Genomic DNA, 22,451 nt, shown 5'->3' with positions numbered 1-22,451 from the left:
CACGAGATTGCATCCAACAGACAAGTTGTAGACAAGCATGCTAGATGAAAGAGAGATAATGTTACTTGATAATGATGACTAATGGTTTGTTGGTACAAAGCGGAATGGGGGATACATAGGCTTATGTGGAATTTATATTGTTTTGGCTGGGGTAAAATCATTATGTAATGAGGAATTACACATGGTGTAATTTATGACTCTACATTTTGTCCCTACTTTAGTCTGCATATCATAATTGAATGTACGAGCTAGATTAGAGAAAACTTAAGGGTCTTTTGTCCTCATGGAATTGCCCTAGGGAAAAGCCTTTGAGTGTCGCAAGATTGCATCCAACACACAAGTTGTAGACAAGCATGCTAGATGAAAGAGATAATGTTACTTGATAATGATTGCTAATGGTTTATTGGTATGAATAGCAAATTGTATTATGCTAGATAGCCATGTAATGGGGTGATTTTGATTGCACCGATATAGATAACAAAGGCTAGATAGTCATATGATAGGGCAACTTTGATTGTATTGGTACGAGTAGCAAAGACTAGATAGTATTACGATAGGGTGAGAGGTTTTTGATATTCTTGATACAATTAGCAGTGCTAGATAGTCATACGATAGGGGGTGGTATGGGTAGAGAATCTAATGGTCATATGATAGGGTGAATGATTTAATAGGTGCCCCCACAGAGGCAGACTGATAGATTAAATATTTTTAAATTTTTAAAAAATCCTATAGTATAGACAGTAGGATATAATAGCCCTTAGAATGGAATACGTTGCACAAAATGGAATGTGATATATTATAAGGAGAAATGAGATATCGTGTCATGCCCAATGTCAAAATAACAAGATGTTTTCATGGAATGTCACTCCACAATAAGTGACACATGATATCCACAAAATCAAGATAAGCAAGTAGAGATAGAGGGTTCCTACTATCCAACATCAAAATCCATAGGAGTAAAGAGATTTTTGATATATGATTGCTAATGGGTATTTCATCAAGGATGAGGTCTTTGGATCCAAAGAGCACATGAAGACTAAGACAAATAAAAAAATTGGGTCAAATGGAAGGAGGCCTAAATGTCACCAACACTTTGCAATGTTTGCATTGCCCTCAAATGTTGAAACATTGTATACGACAAATAAAAGAGCATGATAACAAATAAGGAAGTGTAAGACGTATCACACTTTGTCTAGTACAAAAAAAGCAACTTGGGTCCTATAGAGGGGCGTAAAGTTTTAACTTTTAAGACAAGCAAAGGGGAATTGTTATAAGCGAGGGTTGCTGTTGCACCAAAAGATCGACCTGTGATACAACCACTAGGCTTATAGAACATAGGAGCGGTTAAGCCATGTCACGAATCTTGAGGCAAAATGTTGGTGGTTAGTCTTGTTAGAAATAGGGAACTGAGGGGGGCGGGTGAATTAGTATTCCAACCCTTTTTGCCCAGTTAAGGATATCAACATTTAACCATATACATGCATAAACAAATAAACTGAATAATAAAGAGCATACCACAAAGAAATTCATAACACCATATTTTGTTAACTAGGGAAACCCAGGATAATCAAAATGATGGACTAATCAAAATACCTTGTCAAGAGTTCTGACCTTGTTTGGAGTCTATTATACATTTAGTACATTAGTCCTTGTTAGAGGACCTGACCTTATTAGAGGCCTCAACCTTGTTAGGAGTTGTATAACAAAAGGAGCTCATTGCTCTTACAACAATATACAATCTATACATGTGATATAGATACTGTACCAAAAGCTGTTTGTACTGATATCTTCAATATCCGATTAGTCCTTGTGTTCCTCTCATCTGATCATGCCCATATAACCTCTGATCTGCTCTGACCATCAAATCATACATATCCTAGCATAAGCAAAGCTCACATAGCATTATCATATCATAGCATCATGTTGTCTATCTTCGCATATCAAAATTATCTCCATATATACCCTTTTCTTTAACTCCGTCTATTGGGCTTGAATAACAAAATTTGCAACACATTTCCAAAACTTTATATCACAATCTGCTAGATGATGGTAAATAACTAGTATGTTGTCCCTACATTACTAAGTTATTTAGTTCTCAAGACAATTCAATTCCTTAGTCTAAATAACCATTCTTTACCATATACTTTGGTTTTGCGATAACAGACTATCCTCATGTTATTTACCCAATTCTCATCCCAACTGACATATCATCATCAGAAAATATAAACGCATCATGTATACTTTCTGTAATACCATATACCAAAATTGTGGCCTTTCATCTGCTTCCACTGAAGCTCACTGACTAAAACTGTGTTACTGATGACATTTTCTCCTACTTTTACTTGGACAATTTTTTCATCACAACATACAAAAACTTTATCTTTACATCATGCGACTTCAATTGACAATAGTGTTGCCACTAATGACAACATCTAACTATTCACATTAGCCAACTTGCCAACAATCTCTCCGTTTGGCATTGATGGCAACACTTAGTGAAAAATTGGCTGAGTTGCAAAATTTTCAAAACTTCAAAATAATTCCAAAACTACGAACTTTATCCATATCTGACTAATCCCTGTTTATTTTCCTAATTCCCCCTTTGCATAATTTTACTCCCTCTTGCATATATGTATTTTTCACTGTTTATTTACTATCTCATCAATATTCTGATAAAAAATCATATCACCATCAATTGTGCCTTTTGTCCTTTCAATGGACAACTCTTCTCTTCCTTGGTAACTGAGATCTCTATTCCATCTTCACTTTGTATCCTCATTGAATGGCTCACGGATTCATGAAATCAAACAATTGACACTTTCAATATGATTCAGAGGCACAAGGATTCATAAAATCAAACAATTGATGCTTGATAACTTTCTAAAGAAAAGTTGTATATTTTGCAAACTTCTTCACAAATTAACATCTAGGACAGAATCAGAATTCCTCAAACAATCGTTCATAACTTTTACAAATGAACTGATAAAACAAATTCCTTTTACCAGAGTGGAGAGGAATGAGTTAAAGACATTTTCCCAAAGTTACAACCAAATCCAATATGTGGAATAAAAGTTATTACACTTTTGCCCAAACTGCTAATCCAAAAACAGATTCAGAGTTGAACCTCCTGTACTAAAACGACCATAACCTCTGCAAAACTTAATGAAATTGGATCAAACCAAAAGGAAAAGAAAGCTAACTCGTAAACCTTTTCAAAAATATAAGTTGTAGGTCTCTATCTTTTCACATTTGGTCGTACCAATACAAACATCAGACAAATTTCTGGAAAGATAACATAGAAAGTTGGCATAAAACATAAAAGAACAAGTTTCTTTACATTTCTATTCTTCTCCAAACTTCTCCAACTTTTCATTTTTATAAATGAAGACCAATACATCATACTTTAAAGCCTTTCCAAGTTCTCTAACTTATTAGACACCCCACATGACAGTTCACCTTTTCTATTACATCAATCTTTGCATAGTGACAACCTTTGTTGGCAACATTTTTTTTGATGAATAGTCGCTTTCTATTAACGTAAAATATTAAGTTTCATATATTCATAGAAAAAGGGCTGGGGATACAAGATCACCTTGCGAGAGTCACTCAACACCAAGGTTGGAAAACCATAACTAACAACTTTTCATAAAAAAACCAGTTCAAAAACCCTCAAGGTGCAAGAGCAGTGCCAGCAAAGGGAGGAGTGCGGTCAGCAAAAGGAGCGGCTGGTCACACCTGCGCCACTGTACACGGGGCATTTCCCCAATGCTCAAGGAGCTCTTGAAGGTGGGCCACCTCCAAAGCTTCTTTGTTAGCCTACACTTGAATCTGTAACATAACATTATTACAAATACATGCTTTAGTGTACATAGAAACATGAATATCCATGTAAACTTGATTGAAAATGACAACATTTCTATCATTCCAAATAGTGAAAAAGATTTCCATCTTGAAAGCATGCCAAACTTGAGAATACTTGTGAGGAAGCTTGGTTGGGTCCCCCAACAAAGCCATATGCCAAGAAAACTGTTCAGGCCTAAACAAACTATAAAAATCATGTATCTAGCTCCAGAAATGTTGAGCTCTTTGGAAAAACCAGAAAATATATATGAAACTTTTCTATTGCTTGCAAAAGGGGCATTGAGAATCAAGAATCCCCAGATGCTTGAGTCTAGAACTCATAGGCAAACCTTGAAACAAGATACACCAAGCAAAATGGAAAATTTTAGGTTCCATGGTAGTAGACCACACAGCAAGAAACCTTAGACACCAAGTCAAATGCTAGCACTGATTGAGAATGATGACCATAGGAAAATGGGAAACCAACCAATTATAACCCAACTTGGGTTTATAACTGGAAAGAGGAGTACGTAGATACCATTTCTAATCTTTACACCAAGGCTTAACATATTCAATAGCCAGTATATGAATCAACCGTGGAGGCAAAACAAAGACTAGTTAGTTAGGAGTCTGTAGATCTGGGCGAGACAAACGAAACTAGACCTGCATATCTTCTTGGGAATGAAGGCTCATAGAAGCTCTAGAAAACAAATTATGGGGAGTTCGAATGCCACGTTTGTGAAAAAGAAAAGCACTGACTTGTGATAGCTTGGCAAGAGGAAAGCCTTGAACATAAAAAAAGAGGGGACCGCCAAATGTTTTGTTGGTTCATAGAAAGCCCATTCGAAAACCATTCCCATCCCACTGAAGCAAGGGTTTGATAGCTTTCTAGGTTTTCCGGATACTTTTAGCAACAAAAGTACCCTCGATTTGAATTGGCTCTTTCATAACCAGAAGGGTTTGAAAGCTAATCCCCTTCCAAGTGGGCGAGGATCTTCCAAGCTTCGTTGCGAGTAAGAGCACGAATGACCCATTTGGCACACAAAGCTAAACCTTGCTTTTGGGTGGATAAGAGGCCAAGGCCTTTAGAGTTCTTGGTCAAACAACATAAATCCCAAGCCACTTTGTGAAACCCATGATGATCAGAAGAAGCCAAGAGAAAGTCTGTAAGAAGATGCTCAAGCTTTAGGTAGGAGGCCTTTGAAGGAACCCGACAAAAAGAATAATAGATATGGGTAGCAGCAAGGACTTTGAAGCAAATCTAGAATTTGTCGGCTAGCGAAAGCGGCTAGTGATCCAATATTTAAGCTTTTTCTTTATCTGAGCAAGAACCACATTCCAAATATCCATTGAATTAGTTGGGACGACAAAAGGAATGCCAAGAATTGTAAAGATTTCACCATGCTAAATCCATTTCCAACCATACTGAGAAAGCTGGGGAGGAGCTGGAAGGAAAGATTGGTGGTAACAAAGGGTTTTGTGCCATTGAATAACCGACCCAGAAGCGAGACAAAAGGTGTCTAGGCACTGGGGAGTTGCTTTCACGTTCTCCTTATCCTCTGCAAGAGTGAGGAAGGAATCATCCGCAAAGTGCTCATTAACCAATTGGACAGGTGACTCAGCGATCGCTCTGACAAAACTAGGCATGGAAATCCCATTAGCCAAGAGCTTTAAGCATAGCAAGAATAAGAAGCCTTTCAATGCGGTCATGGGCTTTAACAAATTCTATCTTAAGAAAGATAGCCAACTGCTTGGATTTCCTAGCCCATTCCATACCTTCTCAAACAACAATAATGTGGTCAAGGATGTAATGGGATTTGATAAAACCAGTCTGCCCATGGTAGATCAACGAATGTAGGATGTGACAAATCTTGAGAGCCAAAGCTTTAGCAATGATCTCGTAAGAGACAAGGTAATAAGTCTCCAATTGCAAATACCTTCAGGAACTCCTGCCTTCAAAATGAATTTAATGTTACCTCTGTTGATGAGCTCTCCCAGGGTTTGAGCATGGTAAGTTTGCACATAGACCTTATGCAGGTCAGGGCCAACAAGATCCCACAAGGCCTTGTAGAATTCATGAAGGAAAACTCGAGGCTTTGTCATTAGCCATGGAGAAAACAACCTCTATAAGATCCTGTTGAGTGAGCTTTTGGTCACAGAAAGCTCTATGCTTAGGAGCTAGTCGAGAAGGGACAACAACTAAGCAATCTTGCAAGGCTTGATCTAGGGCAGGCAAATTTCCTCGTGCGGTGAACACTTGCTCATTGTGGCGGACAAAGGCTTGGAGAATTTAGGAAGTTCAGTAAGAACTTGACGACCTTTGATCCTCTGAATCCCAGTAGGGTCTTGGAAAATTCTTTGGAGGCTTGGTCTCCAACATTAAGCTAGTGCAAATGAGCCTTAATCTGAGCACCCTTGGCATTGTAGTTATCAACAATCTGCCTCTAATGCTGAGCTTGAGTATTGGATTTGAAGATAAGTATAAAATGGATTCATGACCAAAGCATCAGTAGTAGCGCTGAGATCCTTGACAGAAGTCTCATAAGATCTCCACTACTAAATTGCAAGTTGTTTGCCATAAATGCGCAAAAACCTCGCATGTACAAGCAATGTCATCATTCCACTATTGAATCCACCAAAAATGAAATCGGGGCTTGGGTTCTAAGTTCCAGACGTGTTGGATATGAGCCAACGTAGCTTGTTGATGCAACAATGATGTGTTGAAATAAAATTGAGTCTTGGAGGGACGTTCATGAGCTATTTGCCATAAAATAGAAAAAGTGATGGGATAGTATTCTAACAATGTCACATCGACCAACAAAGTAACACGTAAATCCTTTTCTTTAGAAAAAGAGAAAAAAGGATTCAGCAAAGATCATAGCACTATCAAGTATCTTGAATATTCTGTCAGACCTAGCTCTAAAATTACACCATGTACGCCACACCATATCAGAACGACGACGATTCTTATTAGGATTAAAAAAACCCAATTTATTGCACATATAATACTAAACTTTCCACTCTCCAATTGTCTAGCCAAAAGCTAAAATCCCATCTTTGTCTGAAGCCACCTCAACCATGTTGAAGTTCCCATAGATGACCCAAGTGGTAGGTGATCAGCAAACCAACACCAAAGATATGACGGCTCAATAGCATCATGGAGGGGTGTAAACATTAACAATCTTAAAGGAATGATTGTTAACAGACAGTAAAAGCCAAACCACTCTCTGCATGGGGTCAAAACCATGATTAACAATTGTAGAATGCCAACGAGGTGAGAGAAGAGTAGCTAGACCACCTCAACTAGCTTCATGCTAAGAAGAATAAACAAAACTAGTAGGCCAGATCATGTGGCAAGTTACATTAAGGAAAAACCTTGTGATTTTGACTTTGTATTGGCAAAGTACATTTAAATTACCAATTCTTTGACAGGTATCACGAAAAAATACTTTCTATGGAGGTTTGTGAGACCTTGAACATTCCATGGGAGGAAGTTCACCATGAAAAATCTTGCATGCCATCTTTGTCCCCCAAGGAGGAGAAATTATTATGCAAAAAAGGAACAATGGGAGTGGAGTTGATGGAAGGATCCTAACCATCAATAAGCCTATGCTTATCAGAGCAACCATCAGTAGCCTCTACACGCCCAAAAGGACTACGGGAGCAATGTCGAGAGGTAGAGGTGCTAATAGTTGAAGCTGCTTGAGGTGTGCATACCTGAGGAGGCCTCAAATCTGATGGTGAAGCATCTTTCCCGCAACAAGGGTCACATTGGGTGCCAAAACCCCTTGTTGGTAAGGGTTTGAAACAACCACAAGCTAAGAAGAAGCACCTTGTGCAAGGGCTGGAAGCATCAGAACCATGTTTAACTTGGGAGTCAAGGGTTGCCTAACTTTGTGGACTACAATAGTCCACTCCTTGATTGTATTTGTTGGTCAATAACCTGTGTCCTTCATATCCGTCATGTCCTCCGTAGGAGATTTCGTTCGAGGGATGACCAATAGACAATCCTTAATCTTGTGATCTGCTGATTGACAGTGGTAGCAAGTATTGGGCAGTTTGAGATACAAAACTTTCTGGGCGAAAGAATTGCTGCCCACCTAAATCTCAATAGTTTCTTTGAGGTCACACGAAAGGTCAATCTCAACACAAACCCTTCTTTGGGGATGAGTGTTAAAAAAATTGTTGGGTTCAAGACAAACCACCTTGTCCACAAACTTTGCAATGGTTTGCACAAACGACAAGCAAGGCAAGGGAAGACCAGGTAACTCAACTCACATATGAATACAAAGTTTTTTTCATCAGAGATTGCAAAGTCTTGAGACCGGCGTTGGAAAGCCAACAAAGAATAACAGACAAACCATGGCCCATTGCCAAGAATGACATCAACATGCTAAGTGTTGGAAAAGTGAAACAGTAAGGCTTTGCACAACCTCAAGGTGAATGCCATGGGGCGAGTAAGCTTTGGAAATCCATTCCTGCAACATGCTTTGTGGGGGGATCCTTCCCATAAAATAACCTATCAAAGTAAAATTTTCAAGCCACTCTTAGGGTTTATTGAAGTTTTTAACATGAAGCACAACATAAGAAGACATACCTCATGAAAAATCTTCAGGATGAACTTGCGGAGACATTTGTTCAGTGGAGGTGCCATGAACATCCGAAGCAGCAACTCTAGCACCAGTATCAACAACTGGGCTAAAGCTGGCCAGAAGCATGATATAAATTGAGAAATCCTACAATAAATGCAGTATGATAGGGTATGGACGCAAGAGGTGACTTACAGTACAAGGAAACCAACAAACCCTAGTAGAGCTCATGCACAAAGAAATCCAGCATTGACAACATTTTATTACATATTGACGCTTGTGCATGTTTTATACAAATGACCCCTAAACTTTGCAAAGCCCTTTCTAACATATCAAAATAGACTATAAATGACATTTTAAAACATTATAACCCTTCCATGGGCTTATTTGCATAATTTGACCATATGGACCAGTTCATGATCTCACTAGGCAACTTTGACAATCTTTTACAAATGGCTTTATTTAGCCCTACATATTAACTCATTTGGATTCAAAATACATTTAAAACATTATACTAAATAATTAAATTTCTTCTATTCTTCTGGAGCTTCTTGTTGTGCCTTTGTGATAGGTGTTCCTAGACCATGGAAAAATCCTAAAAATGCAAGGAGGCTAATGCGACAGCTTGAACATTCACTTAGTTGATACCTTCGTTCAATGCATACGTTCTTGGTATGAGAAATTAATTAGCCCACTTTGATATCATAAACTCTCCTAGACATAGGATGTACAGAGCATTATATAGCTTATTATGCGAGGCACCATTTTTTAAAATGTCATACTCAAGGTTCAATATTTCACCTTATGGGAAGGACTGAGTACCAATTCAGCTAGAGATTCTCATGCAATCTGACCATTTTTTATATGATAAACATAAAATTGGTTAACAGTAGCTTTCCAATGCTTCTTCTATCATTAGATTCAGATGGTATGATCTTTTGATGGAAATGTGTGATTTTAAATTTTTTTGGAACTCTCTTTTCGTCTGAATTTTTAATATTCTTGGAACTTTCTTTGCAGGGTGTTGTCAAAAATATCATACCAGCCATTGCATCAACAAATGCCATCATATCATCTGCATGTGCATTGGAGGCACTGAAAATTGCAACAGGATGCAGCAAATCATTGTCAAATTATTTAAAGTAGGTTAAAAACATCAATGCCTATTTCTTTTATTCTTATATATACTCAAAATCAGGAGCTTTACAAAGGCATAAAATGTTCAAAATGAAGAATGTAAATATTAAGTTAGATTTTTTGATATCATGTTTACAGTTTCATGCACTGCACTTATATTTTTTAGCTCTCTTGGTATTAAATATTTTAAGAGTAAAATGAACAAAAAAGATGCAGTTTCCTGTTTAAGATTAGTATGCGCATCATAAATACAACCAAGGCAAATATTTCAACAATTTGCACAAAACCTTGTATTTAGTATGTTTCCTTTATGCCCTAAAGTTTAAATACTGAAATGTTAATTGGGTACGTACTGCATGATGTGGTGGTCTCTGCAAACTGGGCCATTAGCTTTTCATGTTTTTTGTTATAAGCTCGGAATGACACAAATTACAATTTGCTCTGATGACCTAGAGTTAATGAGCTTTCCAATTGCAGGTCTTTGAAATAATCTACTATTTATGTGAGAACAATTAAAACGGAGTCATTTTCATAGCATTTGTTGAATGGCTTTTCTTTAGACTTAAGACAAATTATATGTATTTATTTTATATTACATCCTGTAATTTGCAGCTGTTAAATGTTTTAACTAGTCTTCGAATTTACAGGTGATGGCATCTGATATATAAGATGCGTCTGAAGTTTTCATCTCTGAGTAATTTTTTGTGCTTTCTGGTTGGAAATTGCCCATTCCTGAAAATCAACTATATTGCATAAATTTCATTTAGTTGTGAGCTCGTCTTCTTAACATGGTACGTTTAGCATGCACATATAGAAGGGAAATGCATAACGAAGTTGTCAAGAGACATGACAAAAATGACAATTTGATTCGAACTGTAATTGGAAATATGATAGTCTTGGTCTTTTTTTTACTCCTATTGGATTGTTAGAAACTACTATTTTTCCTTTTAATCTTGGTTGTGTTATTTGCCGCCTTTGTATAATATGTGGTAGTGTTGTTTCTGTGGGTTACATTCTACATTTGCAACTATTTCTATCAACTATTAGTGTAACAGAACCATCTGGACATATTGTTAGAAACTTCGGAAGAGAAATTTGGAACTTTTACATGGTTTGGAATTTTCCCAATTATTTTTTTAATTGCTAAAATGATTATGTATTTGTTTACTATATAATGGGCAGTTATAATGGGGAAAAAGGTACTCATACAAGGGTAGATGAAATGTCAAAAGATGAGGATTGTCTGGTCTGTGGCCCTGGAGTGTTGATGGAACTAGATTCCTGTGCTACTTTGCAGAAGGTATGTACACTTGAAATGCCTTCTTTACGGTGACCAGTTTATACTAGTCAGCACTGCTCTTTAATTTATTAATCATAATAGATAATTATTAATGTAAGAATGAATATTCTTCATCGGAAATTGCCTGTACCTGCTCACTATTTGCAGAAAAATTATCCCATAGTGCCCATAAGTTTTCAATGCAAAAACAAATTTGTTTACCTTGATTTGTTGCTCATGGATGTTTGTTTATTTTTTCTGTCACAGTTTATTGATCTTGTTGGAGAACATCCAAGGCTTAAGTTGTCAAGACCAAGTGTGATGCATAGAGGAAACAATCTTTATATTCAAGCACCTCCTGTCCTCGAGGAAATGACACGATCCAATCTACAACTTCCTCTCTTTGAGCTTATGGGCAAAGTTCCAAAAGACTCTGTACATTTAAGTGGTACTGTAATTACTAATGATAAGAAGAGCACAACAACAAGAAAAGTGCGGATTTCTTTTCGGGGAATCTCAGATGATGTCACAGACATGGACACTGCTGGTGGGGGCTAAGGAATATTCCCATGGAAGTGTTCTCTTATGAAAAATAGTTTTTGCTTCTACTGTAATTGTTATGAAGCTAACTATTTTGCATCCAATCATTAGAATGTAAGTTTTTGAGAGATTAAAAATATATTTAAGAGGCTTTTCTCACTTTTTTAACAGTTGGATATATATTTTCCTTCAATTTTTACATCGAATGCTGTATGGTGTGATAACGATAGCTGTAAAGCAGGGAAATGGCATCTTATATGGCTAACCTTATACAGAGGGCCCAAAGCTGTAAATGATGTTGGGATTCTAATTGAGAGTTGGATTCTTTTGAGGCATCATATGAAAAAATCTGATTTCTGAAACAATTTCCAGAAATCAGACATTATTCTCTTTCGTATAAGTAAGATTCTTTGTATGCTTAGATATGGTTGGGTTTCTTAGTATATGACTATCAGGTCTTTTGACATTTGATTTAGTTTTAAGATTTTTTCCCTTAAATTATTGGATCAATGCAATAATATTGAATGTAATGATATAACTGTATTCGTTGATATTAGGAATAACCTATTTTGTTTGATATCTGAGTGTTTGCATGTGAGATTACTGGGTTATGTTCTTGATTTGATTGAATTTGCATTGAATGCTTTGATATAGTGACAACTCGTCGGTGTATGATTTGTCCTCGTTTTTAGCACCACCATCAAACCCGTTTACTTCAACTCTCAAAATTGATATTGAATGTCTATTTTGTGTTCTCATAGAATTCTCTAAATCATTCATATGTAATTATGATGGATTTTCAAATATTTTGCACAAGTTTTCAACTATGAGTGAGTTTCAAACCTTATGCACAAGTTTACAAGGGTATTTCAAACATTTTGCACAAGTTTACAACAAGGGAGAAGGAAATTATGGACATCTCACAAATTTTGCAACTATATGAAAGTTTTGGACTCTCACACAAGTTTTTGATTGAGCAAAATAGGTTTTGAAGGTTCCTTGAAACCCTTTGGAAATCTAAATATTTTCAGTGAAGTCTGAACAAAAAATACTACAGCCCAAAGGTGAAATAGGTTGCCAACCAAAACAAGGTGACCGGGGTGGCCTCACAGATAATACAATACACTTCTACCATCAAAATAGGTTTTGAACAGGTGCTTGATCTATCTTGAACCATGTCAAACTACAAAGAATAACAGGCCAAAAAAGCTAGGAGAACCAAACAAAAAGGGACAACCTCAAAAAGAACAGGCAAGCACTAAGTAAAAAAAATCATGCCTCAAGACTTATATTTCAGTCCCGTCTTTTGAGAACGTAAAGACATCAAATAAAGGATTGCAGAGTTTAACTTATTTCCTTTTACTATTGTCTATCCATCCTCCACCTTCCTAGCAACCTTTTGCCATGCAAGGTCAGCAACACCACAACCAACCTCTAAAACCCTTGCGGCAGGAGAAGAAACAACACCACCACATGATGATGGGGCCACAATAGTAGAAGGGATAGTAGCACCGTTCTAAGACAGAGCCGCAAGTGGGGCAACAATTGGATCAACAATTAAAACATCCAAAGGAGGGACAACTGTATTGATCACCGCCATAGGGGTATCCTTAGGGGTATCCTTTGAAACATCAGAGATAACAACATAATCCGCCACCAAAGAATCTTGAGAGGAGCCAATCAAACCATCCCCATCAGCTGATACTTTCTAAACCATGTAATGATCATCCGAAACCCCCTTCCACCAAGAAGGTGACTTCTTTGATCTAACCTTTTCAGAGGAGCATCACTTAGCGAGGTGGTGGGTCTTATGACATTTCTTGCATCTAAAGGGAATACCCTAATAATCAAGAAGCTGAATCCAAGAGCCATTAGGAGAGGCCAACATAATCATTTCAGAGAGCCCCTTGGAGACGTCAATCTACACAAGAATGCCAACATATGTCATCCAAAACACATTGGAAGACTTAAAATCAACCAGCAAGAAGTCCTCGAGGGCCTCCCCCACAACCTCCAGTGCAAAATCTGGCCATAAGTGAAGGGGAAGATTCAACAACCTAACCCACAAAGGAATCTTGTTGAAGGATTCAGTCAACGGGTCAAAATCCTTATACCAAGGTTTAGCCATTAGGGGGAACCTCTCCTCCCAAGAGAAACTACGGTGTGGGATGACATTTCTATCTTCAGTAGTAGCAAATTTCACAATAAATTAACTCCTTGTCGCAGGGTAAATTTGAATTAAATCCAAAATGGTAGGCTCCTAATATTGGGATATCCAAGCATGCATATCTGACAGAGGGCCAAAATCCCTTAAAATGAAAGATATCAACTATAGAAGAGAAGTCCACCACATATGTAGAAATCTCATCAACTATATTAGACTCTAGATCAATTTTAATCAGGTTACAACAACCGACACAACATGAAGCTCCAAACACACAACTTGGTCTCCAATACCTGCATCATAGGTGGCCACATCGACATAAGAGATGGTTGATCTTCCCAAAACACCACGAGGTAGAGCATTGGGGGAAGCCACCCCAACAGGAATCGTAGGAGCAGAAGCCCCACGTCGAAACGAAGCAGAAGGGCCAACCACCGCCTTGGCTAAAGGACGAAATCCTGCGCCATAGCTTGCCAGAGAATGGGCAGGAGAAGATACAAGTTCAAACCCAAAAAGGGCATCGCTGTCAGTAGGAGAAACAGTAGCGGGAGGCATCGTGGGAGAAACAATGACTTTCACACAAGTTTGTTATTGTGAGAATTTTAAATCTTTTTTGCTCAATTTTATACCTTTATTAGGGTTTCAAACTTCTTGTGCAAATTTGTAACTATTGAGGAGTTCCAAAATTTTAATGCAACTTGCAAATATGGGGGAGTTTTAGAATTATTGCGCTAGTTTGTATTGAAGTTATGACCATGAAGGATTTTCGTTGTGCAATTTATAATTTAAATGTTTTTGTTAGTAAATTTCATGTATTTTCATAGCTACTAAGGAGTTACAAGCTCCTTGAGTTTTACAATACTTATGAAATTGTGATCAAGTAATAAAACTTCTGAAAGTAGTCTTTTGGGGTTTTGATTCATTTAAGGAACCAAAGTTCTAAGAATCCATGCAAATAATTAACATATATTATCAAAATAAAATCTATATTATAAAGTTTTAATTAAGACACAAAGTTAAACTAATGTTGTACCCTTATAACCAAAACATCTACTCTCTTATGAAGAAAATTAAGGGCAAATTTGAAAATTAAGGGTGTGTTGTAAAGCCCATAATAAGTGAAATATGATTAATTGATAACAAAATTGCTCCAAAATTGTAACTCTTATTTTGGCAACAAATCTTGGCTTCAAATTCACTTCAATCTTGCAAATGATAACAAAATTTGATAAATATAACACACCTAACAAGATCTTTAAGCCATGTGACCACTCTCTAATTTACAAGATATTTACATCACTAGAGAGGTTTGATACCATGTAGGAGTAATAGATAATTTTGTAACACCTCCAATGATCCCTATTAGCTTACAAAGAGAGAATATAAGACTTTAATAATGCATTGATTGAATAATATATTAATATCAATAAAACGTGTAAGGTTTTGATAGCCAAGATAAGAGAAAGGCTTAGCCAATGTCTACATGTATCTTTAATCTCATGCAATGAGACAACTACCCTTGTGATACAAATATTAAATGCAAGCACCTGTGTCATGGAGACATCTGTGCTTTGCACATATTATCTTGTGAATATTGCAATTAGAGGTGGTTGTTGAAATGTTACACCTACTAATTTTGAAAGTAAAATGTCTCTGGGTGCCCCTAGTTCTCTTGGATTCTCTTTAGCTCTAGGATTTACATTTTCCTGCTTTGGGCTAGATGTCTTGACCTTACGTTGCTTTGTGTGCTCATCCATTGCTTAATTCCATTATCATATGTATCAAATCTTCTCTGCCTTGGGATTTCTGGTCTTTCCTCACACTAACAAGCCTTTGGTTTGTGGTGTTGAATTGAGTTTTTTCCTTTGGGGTTATTGCATTATTTATTCCATTTGTAGCTTCTTTGTATCTTCTTTACTTGTATTTGCAATATAATTTTGTCATCATCGATCTGGGTGTTTTTGGAGGTGGAGACACCAAAGGAGGGGTTTTATTGTGACAAAACTCTAAATTACCACCACCCAATATGTGTCTTCCTTTGTTTGTGCATAGGTATAAGGAAGAAGATTGTGGTGTGCAATAGAAGCTTCAATGTTGGACTTTATCGAGTAATCTCTTTCTTTCTTTAATCTTCACATCCATTTACTTAATATTTTTTAAACTTATTGTTTACTATATCGACCATATTTAGTAGTTAGTTTCAAGTCTAGGTTGCCGTATACTTTTTGGTACAATTTGTTTTACCTTGTCCATGGATAGAGAGCCAACATGAAGTCACCTTCCATTCAAACTTGCCCAAAGTAGTAAAGACTTTAATAACCCACACAATAACTTCCCTTCTTGATATCTCTTTCTTGCTCGTTAATGATATTTCTAAGAGTGTTGTGAAGGTCTTCTATGAGCTTTGTGACCTAGACTATTTTAGTGATTATGGTAACAATCTTTTTGATTCTTATTCATTTCCTCTAAGTTTATGAAATCTAACTACATCTCATTCACATTCTAGTTCTGAGCATAATACCAGACAAATTCCCCTCTAAGTTCTCCCCATCTTTGAATCATTATTTTGCTTAGACAATTCCATTCAATTATATTCAATCCCTTGGGGAGAACCTAAGGGTCTGTTTGGTTGCAAGAATAGCTAAATGCGACATTCATCTATGTTGGAATAAGCTCTCTTATGGTATTTGTACATTCTTAATATAAATTCTGGAATATCATTTAGACCTATTTGGTTGACCTAGATAAGATAAGATAAGATAGATAAGATAATATTATTAATGTCCAACAAAAGACCAGAACGAGGGTCTATGGGACTAGAAGTTTACACCAAGAAAATAGCAGACAAATGGAGCACCAAATGATGTCCACAAAAGAACAAGTACAACAGAAGAAGAAGAAAGCGGGAGACATCACAGAAAAGATTAGGTATTCGTCCTCGCAGGGAAAAAGTCCAACATCAATTGATCAGTGCGGCTACTAGAGGCCTTGTGATGAAGCTGAGTGCTACAAGACGAGTGTTGTTGGCAAAGAGGTCCCTTGCGGGGTCTCACAGATATGGAATGACCCGTATTAAGGAAATTGTACGAATGCTTCACACCCCTAACCAGAGTTAAGGGTGAGAAGAAGGTCGTAATAAGTTGTGTTTGGGCCTAACTCCTGGGAGATGAAAGTTGTAATGTATGATCACGAAGCTGCAAGGACTCACACAGATAGAGCGCAATGCAATGCTGATCGGTGTACCTAAAAAAATCTGAGAGGGATCTGCAATCTCTAAACAGACAGTAAAATCTCCCTATAATCTCGTAGTATATGGGGCATCTGAAAAGAAAATGTGTCTCAGATTCTACCTTAGCTAAGGTACAAAGTGTGCACACCCGATCCTCTCTAGCAATATGGTGATCGACCTAGATCCGGAGTCTATGTGAGCCCACCTTGAAGGAGCCAAGGGAGATACGTAGGGCATGTGTCCAGTATCTGTGTAATTACTCAGGGTGAACAATAATCCCATCCCAAATATCTAAGTAGTGCTCAGCCTAGAAAACCATCCTCGGACATAGTCCCCCTAGAGGATCCACCAAGGTCCGTATGATATATTGCCTATAAACATCAAGTTTGACATGCCCATTCAACTCCTACCGAGAGGGAAGTAGATGAGCAAGAGCATCTAATGAGAACTAGTATGGAGGGAGATGGTCAATGTTGATTCCAATTGAACTTAGTAGGATAGTAGCTTGAGCATACCAACATTGGGCTCTAGTGGCTCGATCAGAGCTGTAATATCAACTGAGGAGCAATAGGCTAAGTAAGGATATCTGTGTTGGCCTTCAACGAAGTTTGCAAAACCACGAAGATGGTGGAGAAACCATATCATGTCAAAAATGACTGCAAGCTTGAATGGGTGAGCTCCAAACTCAGCCAAAATAATATTGTGGGGGGTAGATCTGTGACATTTGATAATCTGACGAAGGAGCAGAGTCTGGGTACGCTCAATCATGGCCCAATCTGAGTCTAAAAGGGAAGGACCCCAAACCACCGCACCATAAAGCATTGTGGATCTTACTAAAGAATCTAGGAGGGATAGCTTAGACGATGTGTCTTGAAAGTGGTGTCTAAAACATTGTCTCTTGAGCATGGCAAGGGAACCCAACCCTTTACTGATCCAAAGCTAAATGGCTAATCTCAAGTTGAAATGAGATTCAAAAAACTTAACCCCAAGGTATGTGTAATATGGTGTAATCTCAACTTCTCGACCTTGTAAGTGAAAATGGAGATGTGAGGTCTTCAAACCATTGAAGACCATAACACGAGTCTTCTCCAAGTTCACAACTAGTTGTCTCATGTCACAAAAAGATGCAAGTCTATCCAAAATCCTCTGAAGACCCTCAAGAGAAGAAGCAAGAAGAAACACATCATCAACAAAGAGAAGGATGGAGATCAATACCTAGTGTGGATGACAACCATCACCTGGAAGCGAGGAGTCACTGAGAAAAACCTCAAGCTCATCAATGTAGATCCTAAAGAAGGTGGGCGAGAGAGGGCAGCCCTATTTCACCCTAATGGTGCTCTAGATAGGCTCGGAGAGGTCCTCTGTGGTCTTGAGTCAGACAACGTCATGATAGCTGTCAATAAGATCTCAGAAATACCAATATCTCTCAATCTCTAAAAAAGGGCTGCTCTAGGGATGGAATCTAAAGCCTTACAAAAATCCACAAAACAATAGTAGACATTCTTTGAGTGATGCTGAGCCTCCTCAATAATTGCCCATAGTGTAAAGATATGATCCATGGTCTGGTAGTCTGCCCTGAATCTTGCTTGACCCTTAGCCCTCAATTCCTCTTGTTGAGCTCACTGGATAAAACAGTATTCAATGCTGTAGCATAAAGTTTGACAAATATATGCCCAATCATCACGGTCCTATAGTTTTTGGGATCGAAGGTCAACCCAAACTAATGGATCAGGTGAATAACGTGTCTTGATCAAGAGTCTGAAAAACCAAAACAAACCACTCTATTAAAGAGTGTAGAGAGATAATTCACTAGTACATTTGACCCCATTTTTCAACCAATATTGGTCAAAATTTCAACTCAGGTTGGTTGAATTTGGACCAACCAATTGGTCGAAGTTTTTGTTGTCAAAATTTTGGCCAACTTACTAGTTGGTCAAAATTTTGACCAATTCGTTGGTCGAAAAATTTCCAGAGCCATGGTGCAATTTCTTCTAGGAATTGGTCAAAATTTCGACCAATGTTTGGTCGAAAACTACTAGGCATTGGTCAAAATTTTGACCAATGCTTGGTAGAAAACTTTCGGGCATTGGTTGACATTTCGACCAATGCTTGGTCGAAAACTTCTAGGCATTGGTCGAAATTGGTAGAAAATTGCCAGGCATTGGATGAAAATTCGACCATTGCTTGGTAGGAAACTACCAACCATTGGACGAAATTTTGACCAATGGTTGGTCAATTTTTTTTTTGACCCATTCTATAAAACAGTTCACATGCCTTGCCTATGATTTGACATTTTGCATGCATCCTACACTCTCTCATCCTGATGATGGATTACAAAGAGTGATCTGAAACGATGATGCTAGAAAACACACACAATCAAATCCAAAACGAAGTTGCATTACAAATGGATTGAGGAAATCTGATATTGTTAATTTTGCATGCATGTCTACCAGAACAATCACATAGATTTATATATGTTTAAGTTGTGATTGTCCTGGTAGACATGCATGCAAAATTAACAATATTAGATTTTCACAATCCATTTGTAATGCAAGTTCATTTTAGATTTGATTGTGTGTGGTTTTTAGCACCATCATTTCAAATCACTCTCTATAATCCATCATCAGTCAGATGAGAGAGTGCAGGATGCATGCAAAATGTCAAATCATAGGTAAGGCATGTGAACTATTTTATAGAATGCCTCAAAGAAGCTAAGAATATTGAAATACTTACAAGGGTGTGAGGTACTTCATATTTGTTGATCCCACAATATGGTTTAAGAACTCCTCATTGATTAACTTGCACCATAGACCGACAATATTCATCTTTGTTGTGGACTCCTATCCCCTATGTGAGTGCTGATGTAGAAGCTGAAGCAGAAAAAATAAGTGAAAGCATGTTGAATAAGGTTTCTAATCTCAACTTGTACAACATTGTTTATTTAAGGGCTATGGACTGGGCAATTCTTCAATGTCTGGCAATTAGGGACAGCGTTGCATCCTCTTTAACTCTTACATGTAGAGCCCTAGGAGGAAATAAGTTGTTGGCTTCTTCTTTTGGCCTAGAAGGATATGACTACAATAAAGACTAAGCTCAATCAAATATTCCCAAGTTCACAGTAGCTTCTACAATTTCAATTGATTAGCGTACGAATGTAGAAAATAACTGTTCACCAGATGTATGTACTAGTGGAGTCAATCTCAAGCAGAAGAATAAAATAAAATAAAATAAATAAATAAATAAAAATATATAAAATACATTCCATTTGGACACATGACAACAACAAAGATTTTGAGTTCATTTGAATATCCTCAACTCAGTGCAGTAAGCTTAGCAAAATGATTTAATCAAGCCAAAGTGAAACCTTTAGATAGGTTTCCATTTGTCTTGTGTCGCAACAAGTTCAGACCAAAAAAGATATGACATCCCATCATTCCCTTGAATCTTTGGAGACAAATCTACGAATAGAAGCAAGCTTAGTAGATGCCTTCATGAATCTTAATTGCTTAACAATGCGATAGTGTTAAAGCTCTATTATTTACTTCCATATTTCTCTTTCTTGGTTGAAAATATTTGTACTTCAAGTGCATATATGTTTAAAAAGAATTAATCAGCGACTAAGGCAGAAAAAGATGTAAATGTATCCACTATGGGTCCCTCCTTGTTTGAAATTCTTTGCCATCATAAAAACTAAACATAATAGGAACAACAATAAACACAAAAATCCTCATTGTTTTTCTATTTCATATCAAATGTAAACAGAAAAGCCACTAGTGTATTCCCCGTGTTTTAACCAAGCACAAAGGAAAAGCCATCATCCATACAGAATACATAAGATTGTTTACAAATGCTAAAACCTATAATATAAATCAATTGGAATTATAACTACTTACTCAGTCATTAACATTGGAGATATCTAACAAATTCCTTAAATGCTCCATGAAAATGAAATTTGCTAGAGAATAGTGATGTAGAAGGTAACCAAGTACACAAAAATAAGGTTGATCACCCATATCAACTAGAATTTAGTCTAAAATAACTTCATCTTCACTTAGATTTATTATTAATTGAGTGTAAGCCATTTTCTTTCAAATAATTGAAACTTCCCTCTAGTCATGTTACCAATTTTATAATTTAAGTTTCAATATCTAATTAGTTTTCAAAATATCAACACATTGGTAATGAGAAAGTATTTAAGCACTGACCTGACTTTTGTGCTTCACTAGTTACTGTTGTCTTTTCCTTTTTATTAGCAATAATTTTAGGTTTTGTAGATGACTCCAACAAAGTCCTCTTCATGCTAGCAGTCTCAACCTTTCATCAAGAAGGTCTTAAATGAGCTATAAGCTAGAATAAAAAAATTGAATAATACCTTCCTAAATGGAAACCGTCCAATTCATCATCATACCATGGATGTCGTCTGATTCACATCCTTGTCACTTTCATCTTCAGAAATTCTTCTAAATCATTGTCACTTCTTGCAAAACAATCAGATATTGGGTCACTTGTGAAAACCTTGTACAATCCAAAAAAATATAATCTCCACAAGTTATTAATGTGAAAATAGTATAAGATGAGGACCAACATTCATTTTTGCATTACTACAATCTTTCATCAGTTTTAAATAAAAATGAACCAAAAAAAAAAATAGAGAATCAACCAAATGACAACTAAACAAATTTACATGTACACAATATATTCCAACCAAAAAACAATGAATAGCTAAAAGACTAAAAGTCATCAAAACACATCCAATACAATTAGTTTCTAGGTAATAAGACTACATAAATATATAGAAGTGAAAATTTGGGTTGAACCTTACCTGAACACCAGATCACCCCTTTGCAATATCATCCTGGACGCTGTCCGACTCATTGATCCATCCCCACAAGACCTTTATATTCTTATGACTATCAAAAAATGTTTTGGATGCATAAAATTTTCCATAATCATATCTCAGTCCATATTTGTTGTCAACATTTGTATTGTCCGAAACATACCTATCAATGTCTGTGAAGTAAGTCCCAATTGTATAATACTCAAATCTTTTTTCATCGAGGGATGCCTTAAAGACATGTTTGATCTTAGGCCCAGTAACAAAAGTATCAAGACCGTGTTTACCCAATGGAGAAATAGGATAAAAATCAGGGCACTCCCACATTCCCGTCTTCTTAGAGGAATGGAGAGGGTGCTTCTTTTTGGTCCAGTGAACAAAATCTTTGGTTGTGTAAAGAAGGGCCTTTCCATTAAGATGTCGATCTTCCTTGTTTCCCACAAAAATTCTCCACCTTCCATCTTTTCCAAGCCATCCAATAATCCTATTTTATAAGGCATATGTGAGCTACCAAGATTTGAAAACAACACTTGAGTGACTTGCAAATGTATTTTGGTTGCCTCCATGGAATGATTCTAGGATATGGCAAAAAGTTTTATAGGAAAACCTAATATTTTTTCATTTGGGTTGATTGGTGTGAAGCTTGAAAACAACTTAACGAAATGATATACAAATAGTAATTTCTCAGTATTTGAAAAATCTAATCCTACATAAACTTGTAGGCCTGTCAAAAAGGGTAAGAATGTGTATAGAGCAACCCTTCCCTCATCATCAAATTGTAAAGGCGTGAATTTATGTGCTCCCTTGAAGTGTTCTTCTTTCAAATCTGTAATGTGATT

General features: G+C 36.9%; 2 protein-coding genes across 2 annotated transcripts in view; one reads left to right on the top strand and one right to left on the bottom strand.

The window, feature by feature from the left end:
• Positions 1 to 11,785, top strand: part of LOC149542058 (NEDD8-activating enzyme E1 catalytic subunit-like) — an 85,949-nt gene extending 74,164 nt beyond the window's left edge. Inside the window, exons 7-9 of the mRNA XM_089797097.1 lie at positions 9,450 to 9,571; positions 10,749 to 10,866; positions 11,113 to 11,785. Coding sequence (XP_089653223.1) covers positions 9,450 to 9,571; positions 10,749 to 10,866; positions 11,113 to 11,403 — 531 coding nt within the window. The 3' untranslated portion in view covers positions 11,404 to 11,785. The remainder of the gene's footprint in view (positions 1 to 9,449; positions 9,572 to 10,748; positions 10,867 to 11,112) is intronic.
• Positions 11,786 to 21,612: 9,827 nt separating this feature from the next.
• On the bottom strand, positions 21,613 to 21,939 carry LOC149542057 (beta-fructofuranosidase, insoluble isoenzyme 1-like). Its single transcript, XM_089795685.1, has one exon. The coding sequence runs from the start codon at positions 21,937 to 21,939 to the stop codon at positions 21,613 to 21,615; it is 327 nt and encodes a 108-aa protein (XP_089651811.1).
• Between the last annotated feature and the right edge of the window lie 512 nt (positions 21,940 to 22,451).

Source organism: Cupressus sempervirens, chromosome 8, assembly GCF_028749045.1.
Source record: "Cupressus sempervirens isolate cs-2001-9-10 chromosome 8, ASM2874904v1, whole genome shotgun sequence".
Lineage (NCBI taxonomy): Eukaryota > Viridiplantae > Streptophyta > Pinopsida > Cupressales > Cupressaceae > Cupressus > Cupressus sempervirens.
This window is presented reverse-complemented; position numbering and strand designations above follow the sequence as displayed.